Source organism: Theropithecus gelada, chromosome 13, assembly GCF_003255815.1.
Source record: "Theropithecus gelada isolate Dixy chromosome 13, Tgel_1.0, whole genome shotgun sequence".
Taxonomy (NCBI): domain Eukaryota; kingdom Metazoa; phylum Chordata; class Mammalia; order Primates; family Cercopithecidae; genus Theropithecus; species Theropithecus gelada.
In genome coordinates, this window is record NC_037681.1 from 99,928,651 (window position 1) to 99,946,281 (window position 17,631).

The 17,631-nt window shown below is 38.6% G+C and overlaps 1 protein-coding gene across 1 annotated transcript; it reads right to left on the minus strand.

Moving 5' to 3' along the window:
- Positions 1–14,412: 14,412 nt before the first annotated feature.
- On the minus strand, positions 14,413–17,392 carry LOC112604559 (lithostathine-1-beta). The gene is made up of 6 exons (XM_025353628.1): positions 17,377–17,392; positions 16,970–17,077; positions 16,237–16,355; positions 15,792–15,929; positions 14,879–14,990; positions 14,413–14,670 (listed from the first exon to the last, which is right to left on the minus strand). Exons 2-6 carry the CDS (start codon positions 17,031–17,033, stop codon positions 14,603–14,605), a joined length of 501 nt encoding a protein of 166 aa, XP_025209413.1. The 5' UTR covers positions 17,034–17,077; positions 17,377–17,392; the 3' UTR covers positions 14,413–14,602.
- Between the last annotated feature and the right edge of the window lie 239 nt (positions 17,393–17,631).

The window sequence follows — 17,631 nt, forward strand, 5'->3', positions numbered from 1 at the left end:
ATGCCTTTTTCAAGGAAGTCATATTTCCTGTCCCTTAAAAGTGTATCTCCTTGTCTTCAGCAGCCACATGGTCCTATTCTCTGACCTAGTTTTGCAAAGTTCTAGGAAACTCATTTCAGGTCTTTCCCATCATATTTTCTCTGAGAGTATTCTTATAGATGAAATGGTGAATATATCCTGCACATCTAGTGTTAACGTGTCCCCAAGTGGGGCAATTCCTTGATAAGCCTCCAATAACATTTAGGAAGTTTCAAATAGATGGATGATATCTTATGTTATTGGCCATCTTCCAGAAGCTTTTTACTGCTTTCTCACCTTATAATCTAGATTTTAAACTTGCTGTGGAGAGATACTCACCCTCTTGTTTAAATTCTTGGCAGGCAATGTGAATAACAGCCTTTCTGCTAACTTCAGACTGGAAAGAAAAGGAAATACCAGATGCACCGAGGATCTTCCATGGCCTGATGTGTTCTGTAGATGTAAGAAAACCTCCTTATAACTTAGCCTCTTCTGCTTCACAGGAAAACTCTAGTTTATTTAAAACAAACTTACATTGTATTGTCTCTATGCCAGGCACTATTCTAAATGCTTGACAAACAGGAACCCACTTAATCCCTTTGACATCCTAAAAACTGAGGTGCTATTTGCAACCATATTTAACAGATGAAGAAACTGAGAGTCAGAGAAGACGTAAGTAATCTACCTAGAATCAAGCAGCTACTATATATTGAAGTGAAAATCAAACACAAGCACAAGGTTTGCTCTAGGGTCATTTAGTTATCACAATTATCTTTCTGAAATCCCTCTAGTTTTCTTCACATTCAATTCATCCAGCTCTCTGAAGCCTTACTGGATTCAGTAAAAACATACCTATGAATCATAGCCACAGCCACAAGCCCCACAGGAAGATCTTAAAAAGTAAATAAATATGAGACACTATGCACTGAATCCTTAGGGCACAATTAAATTTGACTTTTGTATAGACCAGTACCACAATCGTATTTGTGTGTGTTTGGAGGCATTGAGAATTTTTTTTCATCTTAGCACAAATATGGCCAACCTCCAACAAAAGTCACAAACAAATGGAGTCAGATAACACTTGAAGTTTTGATGGAAACTTGGAAAGACAGGAAGCAAGTCAGGACTCTTCCTCTCTCTTTTTCATGTCTCAGGACTTGTCCGTGAAAATAAAGGACACAAAACTCTTCAGAAAGAACTAAAGTCTTAGAGAAAGCCATCCAAGATCTCTCTCTCTCTAAGTCTTGCATCCTTGAGCATTCAAAAACATATAGTGTATCGAGACCCCATTATTTGCTTTTTAATTTGAGTATGGAGTCTAAGAAAAGTTGTGAATTCCTCAAATCCGAGAAGAGAAGTTATTTTCCTGCGAACCCCTGTCTATAAAGAAAGTCTTAAATTGGAATTTTAAGCAGAGGGCAATGAGAGAAGTTCACAGGCCCTACAGAGGGCACTGATGCAAGGAAAGCCCAGCATTAGGGGAAGCCTCTTCCAGGCACATCCTGGGAGTGGTCACATAAGAGTTCCCTTCCACAAACAACTTGGCAAACTGTGCGAGTCAAGGGCAGACTTTGCCCTTCCCCAGCAGCAACGAGATGCCCAGTTCCCAGGGCCCTGAGCAGTCCAGGAAGAAGCAGAGACCTTCCAGGAATGATGATAATGGGTGTGAGGGGAGGACCCTGGGAGGAGGGGCACCGAGTGTGTCAGCCTGGAGCAGAATCATCTGTGGGGCGAGGGAGGCAGCAGGAGAAGAAGTGGAGCATCCTGCTTGGGACAATGGAGAAAGGGAGAGACACAAGTTAACATCATTCATCATAGAGGCCTCCTCTCCTGACCAGGCATGCACTGAAAGGAGAAACTCCAATGGAAGAAGCTAAAGGGTTCTGAGAACTGCACCTTACACCTCACTGCCCCAAATTAATAAAACAACTCTAATACCTCCTCAGAACTGTTGCCAGATGCAGTGAGGAGGAAGGGAAGTAAAGTAATGGTAATGACAATTCATGCAGCTTAACAACCTCTGAAAACTATTGTCTTTCTGCTAAACACATGATAGCAATGATTAAAGCTTAAACTATAATTCTGGTACAAAGTGTTCAAATATACTCTTTTCTAGTCCAGAGTAGGTCCATATTATTTCATTTTAACAAACACTTGCACTATGATTTTCATGTTCTGAAAAATATAAGTGTTTTAAATATGTTGATTCCTTTTCAGTCTCCCTACATAGAAGATAGATACCAGTGGCAAAAAGATAAAACCTTCATGCACAGAAAGGTAAAGTGACTTGCCCAGGATGGCACAGTAATTGCAACAAGTGGCACAGATAGCGTTCGGTTCCAACAATACACCAGGATCTGTGCTCTTCACCTCTCTGCTCTATCACTCACCCTGCAAAAGCTGCAAAATTCTGAAACAACTGGAAAGAATGGAAAGTTATACATGGATGAAATCACCTGTGGTTCATTTCTCCCTCTTACAAGAGGACAGGGGTTCAGAGAATTTAAGTGTCTGAACCACTATCCAATGGTTGTGGGAAAAAAAACTAAAACGCCAATCCACTTCTCAGCCTGATGTTCCTTCTACCACTTTGCTTCTCCTTTTTCTGCAGATGCCAGCAGCTGTTTTCCTTTGTGGTTATTTTGGAAAAGCTTCCCATCCACAACCTTGTCTCCACAGGAAAGCTCAAGTAATTGTCATATCTTCCTCTGAGTGTCATCAGTCTCTCAAGTTTCCTAACCACCATCTCACTTTCTCCATGCACACACTTCACAGACAAACATAGTCAAACTCAGTTTTGTGAATACATTGTCTCTACTATTCATTTGCTGGACCAGTTAACTAATCAACTGAGGTTGCTGATGGGGTTTCATCTCTTTCTCTGAGACTCCCAAGGAGAAATCTCTCTGGCAAGGACTATTGCCAGCTGGCCACCATAACTCTATGGGCGGTAGGGTCAAATTTGGTTTGAAGAAAGATCCAACAACTCTGAGCCTGAAGATCTGAGTAAATTACCTTTTATAAGAGTAGTGGATCCTTGAATCTAAAACATGAAAAGCTAAACCAGGAGACATATTTAGAGCCACCACCTATGAAACAACATGGGCATTTCCAAACACACATTGACACTAGTTACAGCAGCAGCAGAAATATAAACTGCCCTAAGATCTTAAACTTAGGAAAAGAGATGGAGTTTGCAGGCCGAGACTGCATTCTCCCTCACATGAAAAGATCTTCTCCTCAGATAAACAACAGCATGCCTCCAAGGCATAGTATATTCACAAATCTAAAATGAAAGCCTAGTTTCTGTCTGTGTATGTTTTAAGGTAAAGAGTAAAGAAGGCAATGAGATGACCATTTAACAAATAGCCATTATAGTAATTGAGGAGACAAGTATTAACTAAAGCCCAGATAAATGAAGATGATAGGCGAATCAGGAGAAGCTATAACATTTGTCCCCCGCAAAACATATGTTGGAATTTCATTTTCATTAAGAGGTGGAATCTTTATGAAGTGATTGAGTCCTGAGGGCTTGGACCTCATGAGTAAGATTAACGCCATTATAAAAGAGGGAGTTTGGCCCTCTTTGCTTCTTTGCCCTTTTGCCTTTTGTTAGGCGGTGATGTAGCAATAAGGTCCTCACCAGATGTAGTAACTATATCTTAGATTTCCAGCCTCCAAAACTGTGAGAAAATTAGTTTCTGTCTATTATCAATTACTCAGTCTCAGATATTCTGTTGTAACAGCACAAATGGACTAAGACTGGAAGAACACCTACTTCATATCCCTTACTCCTTCTTCACCAATATCAGAACCAATCATTTACATGATGTGTCATTGTATCATGCTAAGAATATTTTAGACTATTTTGCATTACAGTTTACAAATGCAATTTGATCTTTATGGGTGAGATATGTATATATGATATATATTCTGGATACAAGTATTTAAGTAGGTATCCAGAATATATGCATTTTGGGCTTAATGTATCTATTTGGGAATTACAAAAGTTTTCTTTAAAAGATCACTCGAAACTATCATCTGTAGGAATTATTTACCTGCAGAGTATATTGGTTTAGAAGGGTGAAAAGGATCAAGTTAGCTGATAATTGTGCAAATTCTATACCATCCCTATGCATCTTTTAACATGAGATAAATAAACTTTAATCATATTTAGCCATTTTATTTTTAATTTTGTAATATTTATAGCTTAACCCCATTCTAAATTGAACCGGATGGAACCTAGCTGAAAGGATTTCATCTGCAGATTCTACCTGTAGGGGTCCGCTCAGTGACAGGTCATTAGGGGGATTTGTTTAAGTCCTGAGTAGTTAAAAAAAAAAAAAAAAAAAAAAAAAAAAACTGCATTTACCATCAGCAACTTCTGGAGAAAAGAATAAAAAAATCAGTAACACAAACTTTGAATAGGTTTATCATAAAACATTTTTGAAACTTAGAGAGAAGAGACAATTTTCTAGAAAAGTCTATCAAACTCATTCCAAAAAATAGGAAAATTGAATGGACCTACAGTCATTAAACAAATTAAAATTTAAGCTTCAATACATAAAGAACCATTTAAGCTACACAAAAGAATTAAAATAAATAACCCTGTTGATAGCACTTTGAAAGTTTTGAGGCCTGAGAGATCTTACAAGTCTTCAATAAACGGATAATCCCAATCTTACACAAGCTATCAGAAAAGCCTATAAAAGAGGAAAGTTTCCAGTTCATTCATGAATATATTATACCTTTAATACCAGGTCTGAATAAAGGTACATCAAATATAAGAACTAGAAATCTGCAAAAATTACAAACTTAGATAATCCATCAGAAATTCAAAACCTCTACATGAACAGTGTGACAAGCTGACTGAGTATTCACGATGAAAATCATATTTTTTGTAACATAATCTCAGTAGTGGCATCTATCACTTTGCAATTATTTAATTTCTCAGAATCTAGTCACTATGCCCCGCTGACACGAAAAGAGAGAGTAGTACAGAAGGATTTGATTACTGGAGGGTGAAAGTCATGGTGTGGCAAGGAACCAAACATCAATTTGATCAACATGTAGATTATTTTCATTTTTTTTTTTTTTGTCCGTTAAAAATTATCCTGCTAAGAACATTTGTACACAAGTTTTTGTGTGAACATAAGTTTCCATTTCTAGAGAACAGGTCCCTGGAAATAGAGCTGCTTGGTCATATGGTAACTTCATGATTAATATTTTGAGAAGTTGTCAAGCTGTTTTCTAAATCAGCCCCATGGTTTTACACTTCCCACCAGCAGTGGTAGAGAATTGCAATTTCTCTACATTATCAACAGTGCTTGTTATTATGTTTTTTTGATTATAGCCTTATTAGTAGGTATGTGAGGTACACTCTCCTTATGGTTTTCATTTCCATTTTCCTCATATCTAATGATGGAGCATTTTTCCATAATTAAGCATATTTTCATGTCTCATTGGCCATTTGTATATCTTATTTAGGGAGATACATTTCAAATATTTTGCCTATTTTTAATTGCATTATTTGTCTTCTAGTATTGAGATATAAGATATAGATATGAGACTTGTATACAAGATATGCAAGATATATGTATAGCTATTATATATACATATATCTTATATACAGATTCCTTATCTGATGTATGATGTGCAAGTATTTTCTACCATTCTATGAGTTGTCTTTTCACTTTGTTGATTGTCTCCTTTTAAGCACAGAATTGGTAAATTTTATTGAAATCTTATATGCGTTTATTATATTTGAAGTATATATATGTATATATTTACCACCTGTGCTTTTGATGTCATAACTTCACAAAACTATTGCCCATTCCAAGGTCACTGAGGGTTCCTTATATGATTTCTTCCAAGTGTTTGACAATTTTATCTTTTAAATTTGTCTGTGATCCATTTTGAATTAATTTCTATGTGTAGCATAAAAATGATAAGCAATTGGCCAGGCGTGGTGGCTCACACCTGTAATCCAAGCACTTTGGGAGGCTGAGGCAGGTGGATCACCTGAGGTCGGGAGTTCGAGATCAGCCTAACATGGAGAAACCCCATTGAATATTCTTCTCCACTGAATTTCCATGACACATTTATTAAAAAAAACAAAAACAAACAAACAAACAAAAACTAGCTGTAAATGAGAGAGATTATTCCTGGCTTCTGAATTCTCTACCGCTGAAATCTGTGTTTATCATTATGCCAATTCCACAAAATCTTGATTATTGTAGTTTTGTAGTAAATTTTGAAATCTAGAAGCATAAGCCCTCCAATGTTGTTTTTCTTTATCCAGATTACTTTGGCTATTCTGAATTTCCATATGAATGTTAGAATCAGCCTCTCAAATTCTGCAAAAAGGCCAGCTGGGACACCGATAGGGATTGTGATAAATCCATAGATCAATTTGGGGAGAATTTTCACCATTATATTATATTATATTATATTAGCCACTGAACAAGAGATATATTTTCATTTATTTAGATTGCTGATTTCATTTACCAGTGTTTTGTCATTTTTAGTATACAACACTTGAACTTTTTAAAAAGTGAATTTCTAAAAATTTTATTCTTTCTATGTTAACACAATGAAATTGTTTCTTGATATCATTTTGAATTGTTCATTGCTAGCATATGGTTCATCCTACAGAATGTTTCTTGTATGTTTGAGAACTCTGTATGTTTTGCTGGTGTTGGGTGAGGCATTTTGCAGAGGTCTGTTTAATCCAGTTGGATTAGAATATTTTCAAGTGTTCTACTTCCTTATTGATCTTTTAAGTGTTCTACTCACTATTCCAAGTGGTGAATTGAGGTGTATTACTACTGAATTATCTACTTCTCCTTTTAATTCTGTCAGTTTTTGTTTCACGTATTTTGTTTTGCTTCTTTTTTTAATTATTATTATACTTTAAGTTCTGGAATACATGTGCAGAACATGCAGGTTTATTACATAGGTATACATGTGCCATGGCGGTTTGCTCCACCCATCAACCTGTCATCTACATTAGGTATTTCTCCTAATGCTATTCCTCCCTTTGCTGCCCCTCCGCCCCCCAACCCCTGACAGGCCCCAGTGTGTGATGTTCCCCTCCCTATGTCCATATGTTCTCATTGTTCAGTTCCCACTTATGAGTGAGAACATGCAGTGTTAGGTTTTCTGTTCCTGTGTTAGTATGCTGAGAATGTTGGTTTCCAGCTTCATTCGTGTCCCCATAAAGGACATGTACTCATCCTTTTTCATGGCTGCATAGTATTCCATGGTGTATATGTGCCACATTTTCTTTCTTTTTTTTTTTTTTTGGAGATAGAGTCTTGCTCTGTCAACCAGACTGGAGTGCAGTGACACAATTTTGGCTCACTGCAAGCTCTGCCTCCCAGGTTCATGCCATTCTCCTGCCTCAGCCTCCTGAGTAGTTGGGACTACAGGCGCCAGCCACCATGCCCAGCTAATTTGTACCACATTTTCTTTATCCAGTCTATTACTGATGGGCATTTGGGTTGGTTCCAAATCTTTGCTATTGTGAATAGTGCTGCAATAAACATATGTGTGCATGTGTCTTTATAGTAGAATCATTTATATTCCTTTGGGTATATACCCAGTAATGGGATTGCTGGGTCAAATGGTATTTCTGGTTCTAGATCCTTAATGAATTGCCACACTGTCTTCTACAATGGTTGAGCTAATTTACACTCCCACTAACAGTGTAAAAGCGTTCCTATTACTCTACATCCTCTCCAGCATCTGTTACTTCCTGACTTTTTAATGATTGCCATTCTAACTGGCATGAGATGGTATCTCATTGTGGTTTTTTATTTGCATTTCTCCAATGACCTGTGATGATGGGTTTTTTCATGTTTGTTGGCCACATAAATGTGTTTTTTTGAGAAGTGTCTGTTCATATCCTTCACCCACTTTTGGATGAGGTGTTTGTTTTTTTTTTTTTTCTTGTAAATTTGTTTAAGTTCCTTGTAAATTCTGGATATTAGCCTTTTGTCAGATGGATAGATTGCAAAAATTTTCTTCCATTCTGTAGGCTGCCTTTTCACTGTGATGTGATAGTTTATTTTGCTGTGCAGAAACTCTTTAGTTTAATTAGATCCCATTTGTCAATTTTGGCTTTTATTGCAATTGCTTTTGGTGTTTTAGTCATGAAGTCTTTGCTCATACCTATGCCCTGATTGGTATTACCTAGGTTTTCTTCTAGCGTTTTTATGGTTTTAGGTCTTACATTTAAGTCTTTAATCTATCTTGAGTTAATTTTTGTATAAGGTGTAAGGAAGGAGTCCATTTTCTGTTTTCTGCATGTTGCTAGCCAGTTTTCCCAACACCATTTATTAAATAGGGAATCCTTCCCCATTTCTTGTTTTTGTCAGGTTTGTCAAAGATCGGATGGTTGTAGACATGTAGTGTTATTTATGAGGCCTCTGTTCTGTTCTGTTAGTCTATATATCTGTTTTGGTACCAATACCATGCTATTTTTGTTACTGTAGCCTTGTAGTACAGTTTGAAGTCGAGTAGTCTGATGCCTCCAGCTTTGTTCTTTTTGCTTAGGATTGTCTTGGCTATGCAGGCATTTTTGTTGTTGTTATTCCATATGGAATTTAAAGTAGTTTTTTCTAATTCTGTGAAGAAAGTCAAAGGAAGCTTGATGGGAATGGCATTGAATCTATAAATTACTTTGGGCAGTATGGCCATTTTCACAATATTAATTCTTCCTATCCATGAGCATGGAATGTTTTTCCATTTGTTTGTGTCCTCTCTTATTTCACTGAGCAGTGGTTTGTATTTCACCTTGAAGAGGTCCTTCACATACCTTGTAAGTTTTATTCCTAGGTATTTTATTCTCTTTGCAGCAATTGTGATTGGGAGTTCACTCATGATTTGATTGTTTGTCTATTATTGGTGTATAGAAATGCTTGTGATTTTTGCACACTGATTTTGTATCCTGAGATGTTGCTAAAATTGCTTATCAGCTTAAGGAGTTTTTGGGCTGAGACGATGGGGTTTCCTAAATATGCAATCATGTCATCTGCAAACAGAGACAATTTGACTTCCTCTCTTCCTATTTTAATACCCTTATTCTTTCTCTTGCCTGATTGCCCTGGCCAGAACTTCCAATACTGTGTTGAAAAGGAGTGGCGAGAGAGGGTATCCTTGCCTTGTGCCAGTTTTCAAAGGAAATGCTTCCAGTTTTTGCTCATTCAGTATGATATTGTCTGTAGTTTTGTCATAAATAGCTCTTATTATTTTGAGATCTGGTTCATCAATACCTAGTTTATTGAGTGTTTTTAGCATGAAGTGGTGTCAAATTTTATCAAAGGCCTTTTCTGCATCTATTGAGATAATCATGTGGTCTTTGTCATTGATTCTGTTTATGTGTTGGATTACATTTATTGATTTGTGTATGTTAAACCAACCTTGCATCCCGGGGATGAAGCTGACTTGATCGTGGTGGATAAGCTTTTTGATGTGCTGCTGGATTCGGTTTGCCAGTATTTTATTGAAGATTTTTGCATCGATGTTCATTAGGGATATTGGCCTGAAATTTTCTTTATTTTGTTGTGTCTCTGCCAGGTTTGGGTATCAGGATGATGCTGGCCTCATAAAATGAGTTAGGGAATAGCCTCTATTTTTATATTGTTTGGAATAATTTCAGAAGGAATAGTATCAGCCCTTCTTTATACCTCTGTTAGAATTCGGCTGTGAATCCATCTGGTCCTGTGATTTTTTTGGTTGGTAAGCTATTAACTACTGCCTCAATTTCAGAATTTGTTATTGGTCTATTCAGCGATTTGACTTCTTTTTGGTTTAGTCTTGGGAGGGTGTATGTGTCCAGGAATTTATCCATTTCTTCTAGATTTTCTAGTTTATTTGTGTAGAGGTGTTTGTAGTATTCTCTGATGGTAGTTTGTATTTCTGTGGGATCAGTGGTGATCTCCCCTTTATCATTTTTTATTGTGTCTATTTGATTCTTCTCTCTTTTCATCTTTATTAGACTGGGTAGAGGTCTATTGATTTTGTTAATTTTTTCAAAAAACCAGCTCCTGGATTCACTGATTTTTTGAAGGGATTTTGTGTCTCTATCTCCTTCACTTCCGCTCTGATCTCAATTTCCTGTCTTCTGCTGGCTTTTGAATTTGCTCTTGAATTGCTCTTATGATTTGCTCTTGCTTCTCTAGTTCTTTTAATTGTGGTGTTAGGGTGTCAATTTTAGATCTTTCCCACTTTCTCCTGTTGGCATTTAGTGCTATAAATTTCCCTGTAAACACTGCTTTAGCTGTGTCCCAGAGATTCTGGTACATTGTGTCTTTCTTCCCATTGGTTTCAAAGAATTTATTTATTTCTGCCTTAATTTCATTATTTACCCAGTAGTCATTCAGGATTAAGGTTGTTCAGTTTCCATGTAGTTGTGTAGTTTTGAGTGAGTTTCTTAATCCTGACTTCTAATTTGATTGCATTATGGTCTGAGAAGCTGTTACGATTTCCATTCTTTTGCATTTGCTGAACAGTGTTTTCCTTCCAATTATGTGGTCAGTTTTAGAATAAGTGTGATGTGGTGCTGAGAAGAATGCATATTCTGTTGATTTGGGGTGGAGAGTTCTCTAGATGTCTAATAGGTCCACTTTGTTCAGATCTGAGTTCAAGTCCTGAATATCCTTGTTAGTATTCTGTCTGGTTGATCTGTCTAATATTGACAGTGGGGTGTTAAAGTCTCCCACTATTATTGTGTGAGAGTCTAAGTCTCTTTGTAGGTCTCTAAGAACTTGCTCGATGAATCTGGGTGCTCCTGTATTGGGTGCATATATATTTAGGATAGTTAGCTCTTCCTGTTGCATTGATCCCTTTACCATTATGTAATGCCCTTCTTTGTCTTTTTTTTATATTTGTTAGTTTAAAGTCTGTTTTATCAGAGATGAGAATTGCAACCCCTGTTTTTTTTGTTTTTATTATTATTTTTGGATTTCCATTTGCTTGGTAAATATTCCTCCATCCCTTTATTTTGAGCCTATGTGTGTCTTTGCATATGAGACGGGCCTCCTGAATACAGCACACAGATGGGTCTTGACTCTATCCAATTTACCAGTCTGTGTCTTTTAATTGTGACATTTAGCCGATTTACATTTAAGGCTAACATTGTTATGTGTGAATTTGATCCTGTTATTATGATGCTAGCTGGTTATTTTGCCCATTAGTCAATGTGGTTTCTTCATAGTGTCAATGATCTTTGCATTTTGGTATGTTTTTGCAGTGGCTAGTACTGGTTCTCCTTTCCATATTTAGTGCTTCCTTCAGGAGCTCTTGTAAGGCAGGCCTGGTGGTGACAAAATCCCTCAGCATTTGCTTGTCTGTAAAGGACTTTATTTCTCCTTTGCTTATGAAGCTTAGTTTGACTGGATATGAAATTATGGGTTGAAAATTCTTTTCTTCAAGAATGTTGCACACTGGCCCCCACTCTCTTCTGGCTCATAGGGTTTCTGCAGAAAGATCCTCTGTTCTTCTGATGGGCTTCCCTTTGTGGGTAACCTGGCCTTTCTCTCTGGCTGCCCTTAATATTTTTTCCTTCATTTCAACCTTGGTGAATCCAACAATTATGTGTCTTGGGGTTGCTCTTCTTGAGGAATATCTTTGCCATCTTCTATTTTCTGAATTTGAATGCTGACCTCTCTGACTAGGTTGGGAAATTTTTCCTGGATAATATCCTGAAGTATGTTTTCCAGTTTGGCTCCATTCTCTCTGTCACTTTCAGGTACACCAATCAAACGTAGGTTTGATCTTTTCACATAGTCCCATATTTCTTGGAGGCTTTGTTCATTCATTTTCATTCTTTGTTCTCTAATCTTGTCTTCAAGCTTTACTTCATTAAGTTGATCTTCAATCTCTGATATCCTTTCTTCTGCTTGATTGATTCAGTTATTGATACTTGCATATACTTCATGAAGTTCTCGTCCTGTGTTTTTCAGCTCCATCAGGTTATTTATGTTCTTCTCTAAACTAGTTATTCTAGTTACCAGTTCCTGTAACCTTTTATTAAGGTTCTTAGCTTCCCTGCATTGGGTTAGAACATACTCCTTTAGCTCAGAGGAGTTTGTTATTACCCACCTTCTGAAACCTACTTCTGTCAATTCATTGGACTCATTGTCTATCCAGTTTTGTTTCTTTGCTGGTGAGGAGTTGGTGGTCCTTTGGAGGAGAAGAGGCTTTCTGGTTTTTGGAATTTTCATCCATTTCACACTGATTTTTTCTCATCTTCATGGATTTATCTATCTTTGGTCTTTAATGTTGGTGACCTTTGGATGGTGATTTTCCTGGGTGTCCTTTTACTTGATATTGATGCTATTGCTTTCTGTTTGCTAGTTTTCCTTCTAAGAGTCAGGCCCCTCTTCTGCAGGTCTGCTGGAGTTTATTGGAGGTCCACTCCAGACACTGTTTGCCTGTATCTCACCAGCAGAGGCTGCAGAATAGCAAATATTGCTGCCTGTTCCTTCCTCTGGAAGCTTTGTCCCAGAGGGGCACCTGCCAGATGCCAGCTGGAGCTCTCCTGTATGAGGTGTCTGTTGACTCCTGCTGGGAAGTATCTCCCAGTCAGTAGGCACTGGAGTAAGAGACCTACTCGAGGAGGCAATCAGTCCCTTAGTAGAGCTTGAATGCTGCGCTGGGAGACCTGCTGCTCTCTTCAGAATCAACAGGTGAGAACAGTTAAGTCTGCTGAAGTTTGGCCCACAACCACCCCTTCTCCCAGGTGCTCTGTCCCAGAAAGATGAGAGTTTTCTATAAGCCCCTGACTGCGGCTGCTGCCTTTCTTTCAGAGATGTCCTCCCCAGAGAGGAGGAATCCAAAGGGACAGTCTGGTTATAGCGGCTTTGTCACACTGCAGTGGATTCCAACTGTTTCAGGTATTTTAAGACATCTTCCTGAAGGATTAACTACTTTATTATTATAAAATGCTCCTTTTCTTCTCAAGTAACATTGTTTGCTTTAAAGTCAAATATGTCTGATATTAGTATTGTTGCAGGCAAAACAAGTCCCCCCAAAGATGGAGTCTTCCCTATTTGGTGTCACAAAGACAATACTTGAAACAGAAAGTGAGTGTCAAGCACTGCAGGATTTATTTGATGGCCATGGAATTGAGAAGCAGGAACATGACTCACAAATTGGCTTCTCTGCTAGTTAGGGGTAAAGGGGTTAAAATATAGGGTTTCTCTAATGAAAGAACTGGGCATTAAAAACAAAGGGAGGAATATTCATGTCTTTTCTGGAAACAGGTTGTGAACTTCCTGGAATCAGAGTGCGCCTTCCTTTTTGTACCTTTATTGCTTCTTCTGGCCATTGTCATGGTGATTGTCAACTGTCATTGTGCTGGTATGAGTGTCATTTAGCATGGAAATGAGATCATAATGAACCCGATATTTTTCTGAGGTCCTTTGATGGTGATCTTGATTCTAACCAGTCTCAGCTGAACTGGTTATAAAGGAAACTTTTTACCACAGGCATTCTGTTTCTTAAAGATAAGCAGAGTTAGGATAGGGTAGAAATTCAGCAATCTCATATAGGCATTACACTGAGGAACAGTACAGAAACCAGTGTTCTTATAGTTTCTGTTTGCAAAATATGTTTATTTCCTTCCTTTTATTTTCAAATTATTTGTGTCTTAATCTAACTCATGTCTCTCGTACATAGCATACAGTTGAATCATGTTTTCATTGTTGTTACTTTAATCCAGGCTGACAATTTGTTTCCTTTGTTATCAAATCACATTTAACTCTATTATTGATATGATTGATGTTATGGGCTGAATTGTGTCCCTGCACAATTAATTTGTGAAAGTCCTAAGAGTAGTATTTCAGAATTTGACTTTATTGAGAGTTAGGATATTTAAAGAGACAATTAAGTATGCCTGTATATTTAATTTACATAATTGATCATTCACTTATTCATTCATCCAAGGAGTAGCATTTAACAAACTTTGCAGACTGGCCTCCAAAAATGTACCACTAATGCACTCAGGACTGTAGACCTGACAGTTCTCCTTAATTTATCACTTCAGTCCTGACTTAAAATTGCATAACTGAGAACAGATGTGTTCTCCTCAGACCCCAACTATGCGAATTCTTCTGGAACATCAAATACTCCAGTCAGACTGGATCAACAATTTAATTAGTTGTGTAACTCACACTAGGTTCATGCTAACAGGTGTTGTGGATGAAATCTTCATCTTTTTATCTTGTCATAAACAAGGCCACCACATGTTCATAAGCCCGACATACATAAAATGTGAGTGGGGTTTTAACAAGCGGATGGGCCAGGGCAAGCTCTGGAGTGTGACAGTCATTCCCACTCCAACCACCCAAGCATGGGCTGTATAAAGAGCAAATGCAGAAGACAGAACAATGGAGAAAAATATATTTGTTTTTATTTTTCAGGGCTCTAGAGACTGGGACGGGTAAAGGTACTGAAGATCAGCAATGCAAACTCATTAGGAAGGAGATGGTCTGAATGGAGTTGGAGAAATAGTCTAGTTTAATTTTTGACTTTGTAGTAATTGCAGGAGTGGTTCTAGACATCCATTTTTCAGCTGCCTCTAGTTTTTGAACTTGCAAACAAAGGAGAACTTCTTCTCACAAGATTCATCCTTCCATTTCTTGAATCCTATAGAACAATGAGAAGAGTCAGACAGAGAGGATCAGAAGGAGGGTAGCCCCTCCTCGACCTAGGACTCAGAACAAAAAACAAGAGGAAATATTCCTTTATTTTCCAGATAAAGAGCTCACCTTTCCTCTATCCCAGTTCCCATGTTCATCCCCAGAGAAAAGCGGGAGGGAAATAACAACAGGTGGATAGATTGTCTGCCTCTCACCTGAGCATGAAGTCAGGCTTGCACAGTAGCCAGCATTAGCACTGCTTGGGGCTCCAATGTCCCAGGATTTGTAGGAGACCAGGGACCCACTGCTCCAGTACCAGCGGCGGTTCTAGGTGGAGAAGGGTCAGAACAGGGGCCATGGTCACTCAAAAATCAATAGAATAACCAGGCCTGTGTGCACACTCAGAAACAGGCCAAGATATAGCAGAAAGAATAATCATTGTTGTCATGTTGTCACCATGAATGTCGTATTATTTCCTCTGCTTTTGCTCCTTCTCTGGAATGTCCAAATTCCTCCTCCTCTTCCAGCAAATAATAAGTGTTCAGAGTTTGATACAGAGACCCATAAAAGCCCATTACAGAGAGTGGTTCTGATCTTTTTTCCTGAAGCTCAGAACTCTCATATACAACATAACATTGGCTGTAGAGTAGTTGTTGATATATTATTTAGTTTAACACTATAAGTGTTTAGTTTAACACTTATAGTGTTAAACTAAATAATATATCAACAACTACTGTACAGTTTTATACATTTGTATAAAATGTATAACAAATGCCAGCAGTAGATTTCTCCTCCACTACTCTTTTCCTATACAGTCTACAGAGGGACCTCTTCCAAGACAGACAATAGCAAAATAGGGAAGAAGTTGTACATAAAGATGCATTTCTAAAAGTTGACACAATGAGTGTGCGCATGAATTCCCAGGAGCCCAGAAAATTCAGCCTTCAGCTCATGTCTCTAACTACCTACACTGAACTTCACAACTCATACATTATAGGATCTATAAAGAGGTTTCTTTTATTTAGAAAAACAAAAAGATAAAAGTTGGCGCTCGAGGTGCCAGACCTTAAACATCCTTCTTACCTCTCAAAAATGTTTATAAGGAGATAGAGGAGGCTGCAGACTGACCTTTTTGGGGTCATGGAGGCCAATCCAGACATTGCTGTCATCAGTGCTACTCTCCTTAATCAGTGAGGCCACGAAGGCACCCTCCGCCTCGGTGAGCACAGACACCAGGTTGCCTGAATTCATGTTCTGGCAGTAGAGCTGTAGGTGAAGAAAATGGAGCACGCAGTGGAGGAGGAGGGTGTGAGGGATCTACTGAGACCTTCCAGAGGATGTAACAGAAAAAGGACAGCACAGAAATGTCCCTGGTGATGCTGTCACTGACCACCAGTATCTCTGTGCTAGGAATGTGTTAAATAATGGGATAAAGTAGATTGGGAAGTTTTGGACCAGTGGTGGAATAGGGAAGGGATCAATCTTATCTCATTGCAGCCACAGAACACACTGCAAATTAGCAGCTGCCACTACCTTCATGAGCCTCCCTTCCCCTGCTGCTGTCCTCACTCACATCTGCATCAACCCAGGTCTCAGGGTCTTCATTAAAGTAGTAGCAGTAGGAGCGATAGGCATTGGCGCCTTCTGGGCAGCTGATTCGGGCATTAGGCAGCTCTGTCTGGGTCTCCTGGCCTGAGGGGAAAAAAGAGATAATTAAGAAAGACTCTCAGGGCAAGGAAAAGGCTGGAAGGTGAATTAGGGGCTTTTCAGTTTCCTTTATAAGAACATACTGATACAGTGTGTACTGGAGTGATTCCTTACTTCTGCCCCCTGCATCCTATCTCTTTTTTTTTCTAGTCTCCTCTGCTCAAGACAAGAGCTTGCAATGAATAGGCTAAAGAAATGTGTCCTCATTTTCCCTTTTATTTCTGAGGCTCAGGCTTCTGTCTTTAAAGACCCAGTCTTCCACCTTTCTCAAGTTTCTCTTGATTTCCCTGCACATGCTTGCCTTAGCTCTCCATCCTATCAATGACTACATAAAAACATCCAACTACCATCACATATAGATTCAATCAGATAAACTCAACCACAATGGTCACCTATAAGTGGTCTTATTAAATTCTGTCTCAAACTCATGAATGAAATGAGGGTGTTTTTGAATGGGATGAGATCAGCCATAATGATCACTGAACAACATAAAACAACCTCTGATGTTGACTCTGCTTTTTTTCAAGTGAACCCTATGCATGAGGGGAGGGAAGACTTCAGAGCTGGGGTTGTGGGAGGACTGGGGGAAAAAATCTCACCTTGGCTCAGAGACAGGAACATCAGGCAGGAGATCAGCATGAAGCATGAGTTGGTCTGAGCCATGCTGAGCAGCAGTGAATCTCTTGCTTAAGGAGCAAATCAGCAATCTCTGTAGGAGAACACAGGGAAGAGGGTTTGAAGAAGAGAGCAGAGCCCCTATTATCTTTCTAACATCCTCTCCTCTTGGAATTCCTGTGACCAGGAAGGTCCACTGAGATAGCTATGCTCCCAGATATTTCTCTTTTGTTTGGGGATAACAGAGGCCAAATTACCCAAAATCAGCTTTGGTTTTGCTTAAGCTTCATTACTACTGGGATCTTTTATTCAGAAAATCACCCTGTATCTACCTCAAAATGAAAAGAAAATCCCATGTTAGACATGCTCTTCTCCTGTAATGCCCCCTTACCTGTTGGTAAGTGCCTTGTCCACTTGAGGTGGCTTGTCAGGTCAGACAGAGTAGGAGCTTTATATCAGGGTCTGAGAGAAAACCACATGATATAAACAGTGGGTGGAGCAAGGAGTAAGGGTCAGAAGACCTACAAAGGGCACTAACAGTAAGAGATTCTGGCATCAGGAATAGCTTATTACTGGCACACATTAGGAGTGGTCACGAATGATATCAACTTACCATAAACAGGTTAGCAAACTGTCCAAGTTGATG

What these genes read in the sequence shown, in the direction of transcription:
- LOC112604559 (XM_025353628.1), bottom strand. Translation starts at nt 17,033, where the DNA reads ATGGCTCAGACCAACTCATGCTTCATGCTGATCTCCTGCCTGATGTTC. An exon ending in GCCTCCATGACCCCAAAAAG is followed by an intron (nt 14,991 to 15,791) that starts GTCAGTCTGCAG and finishes TTCTCCACCTAG; the next exon opens with AACCGCCGCTGGTACTGGAG. An exon ending in AAGCCTGACTTCATGCTCAG is followed by an intron (nt 14,671 to 14,878) that starts GTGAGAGGCAGA and finishes ATTGTTCTATAG; the next exon opens with GATTCAAGAAATGGAAGGAT.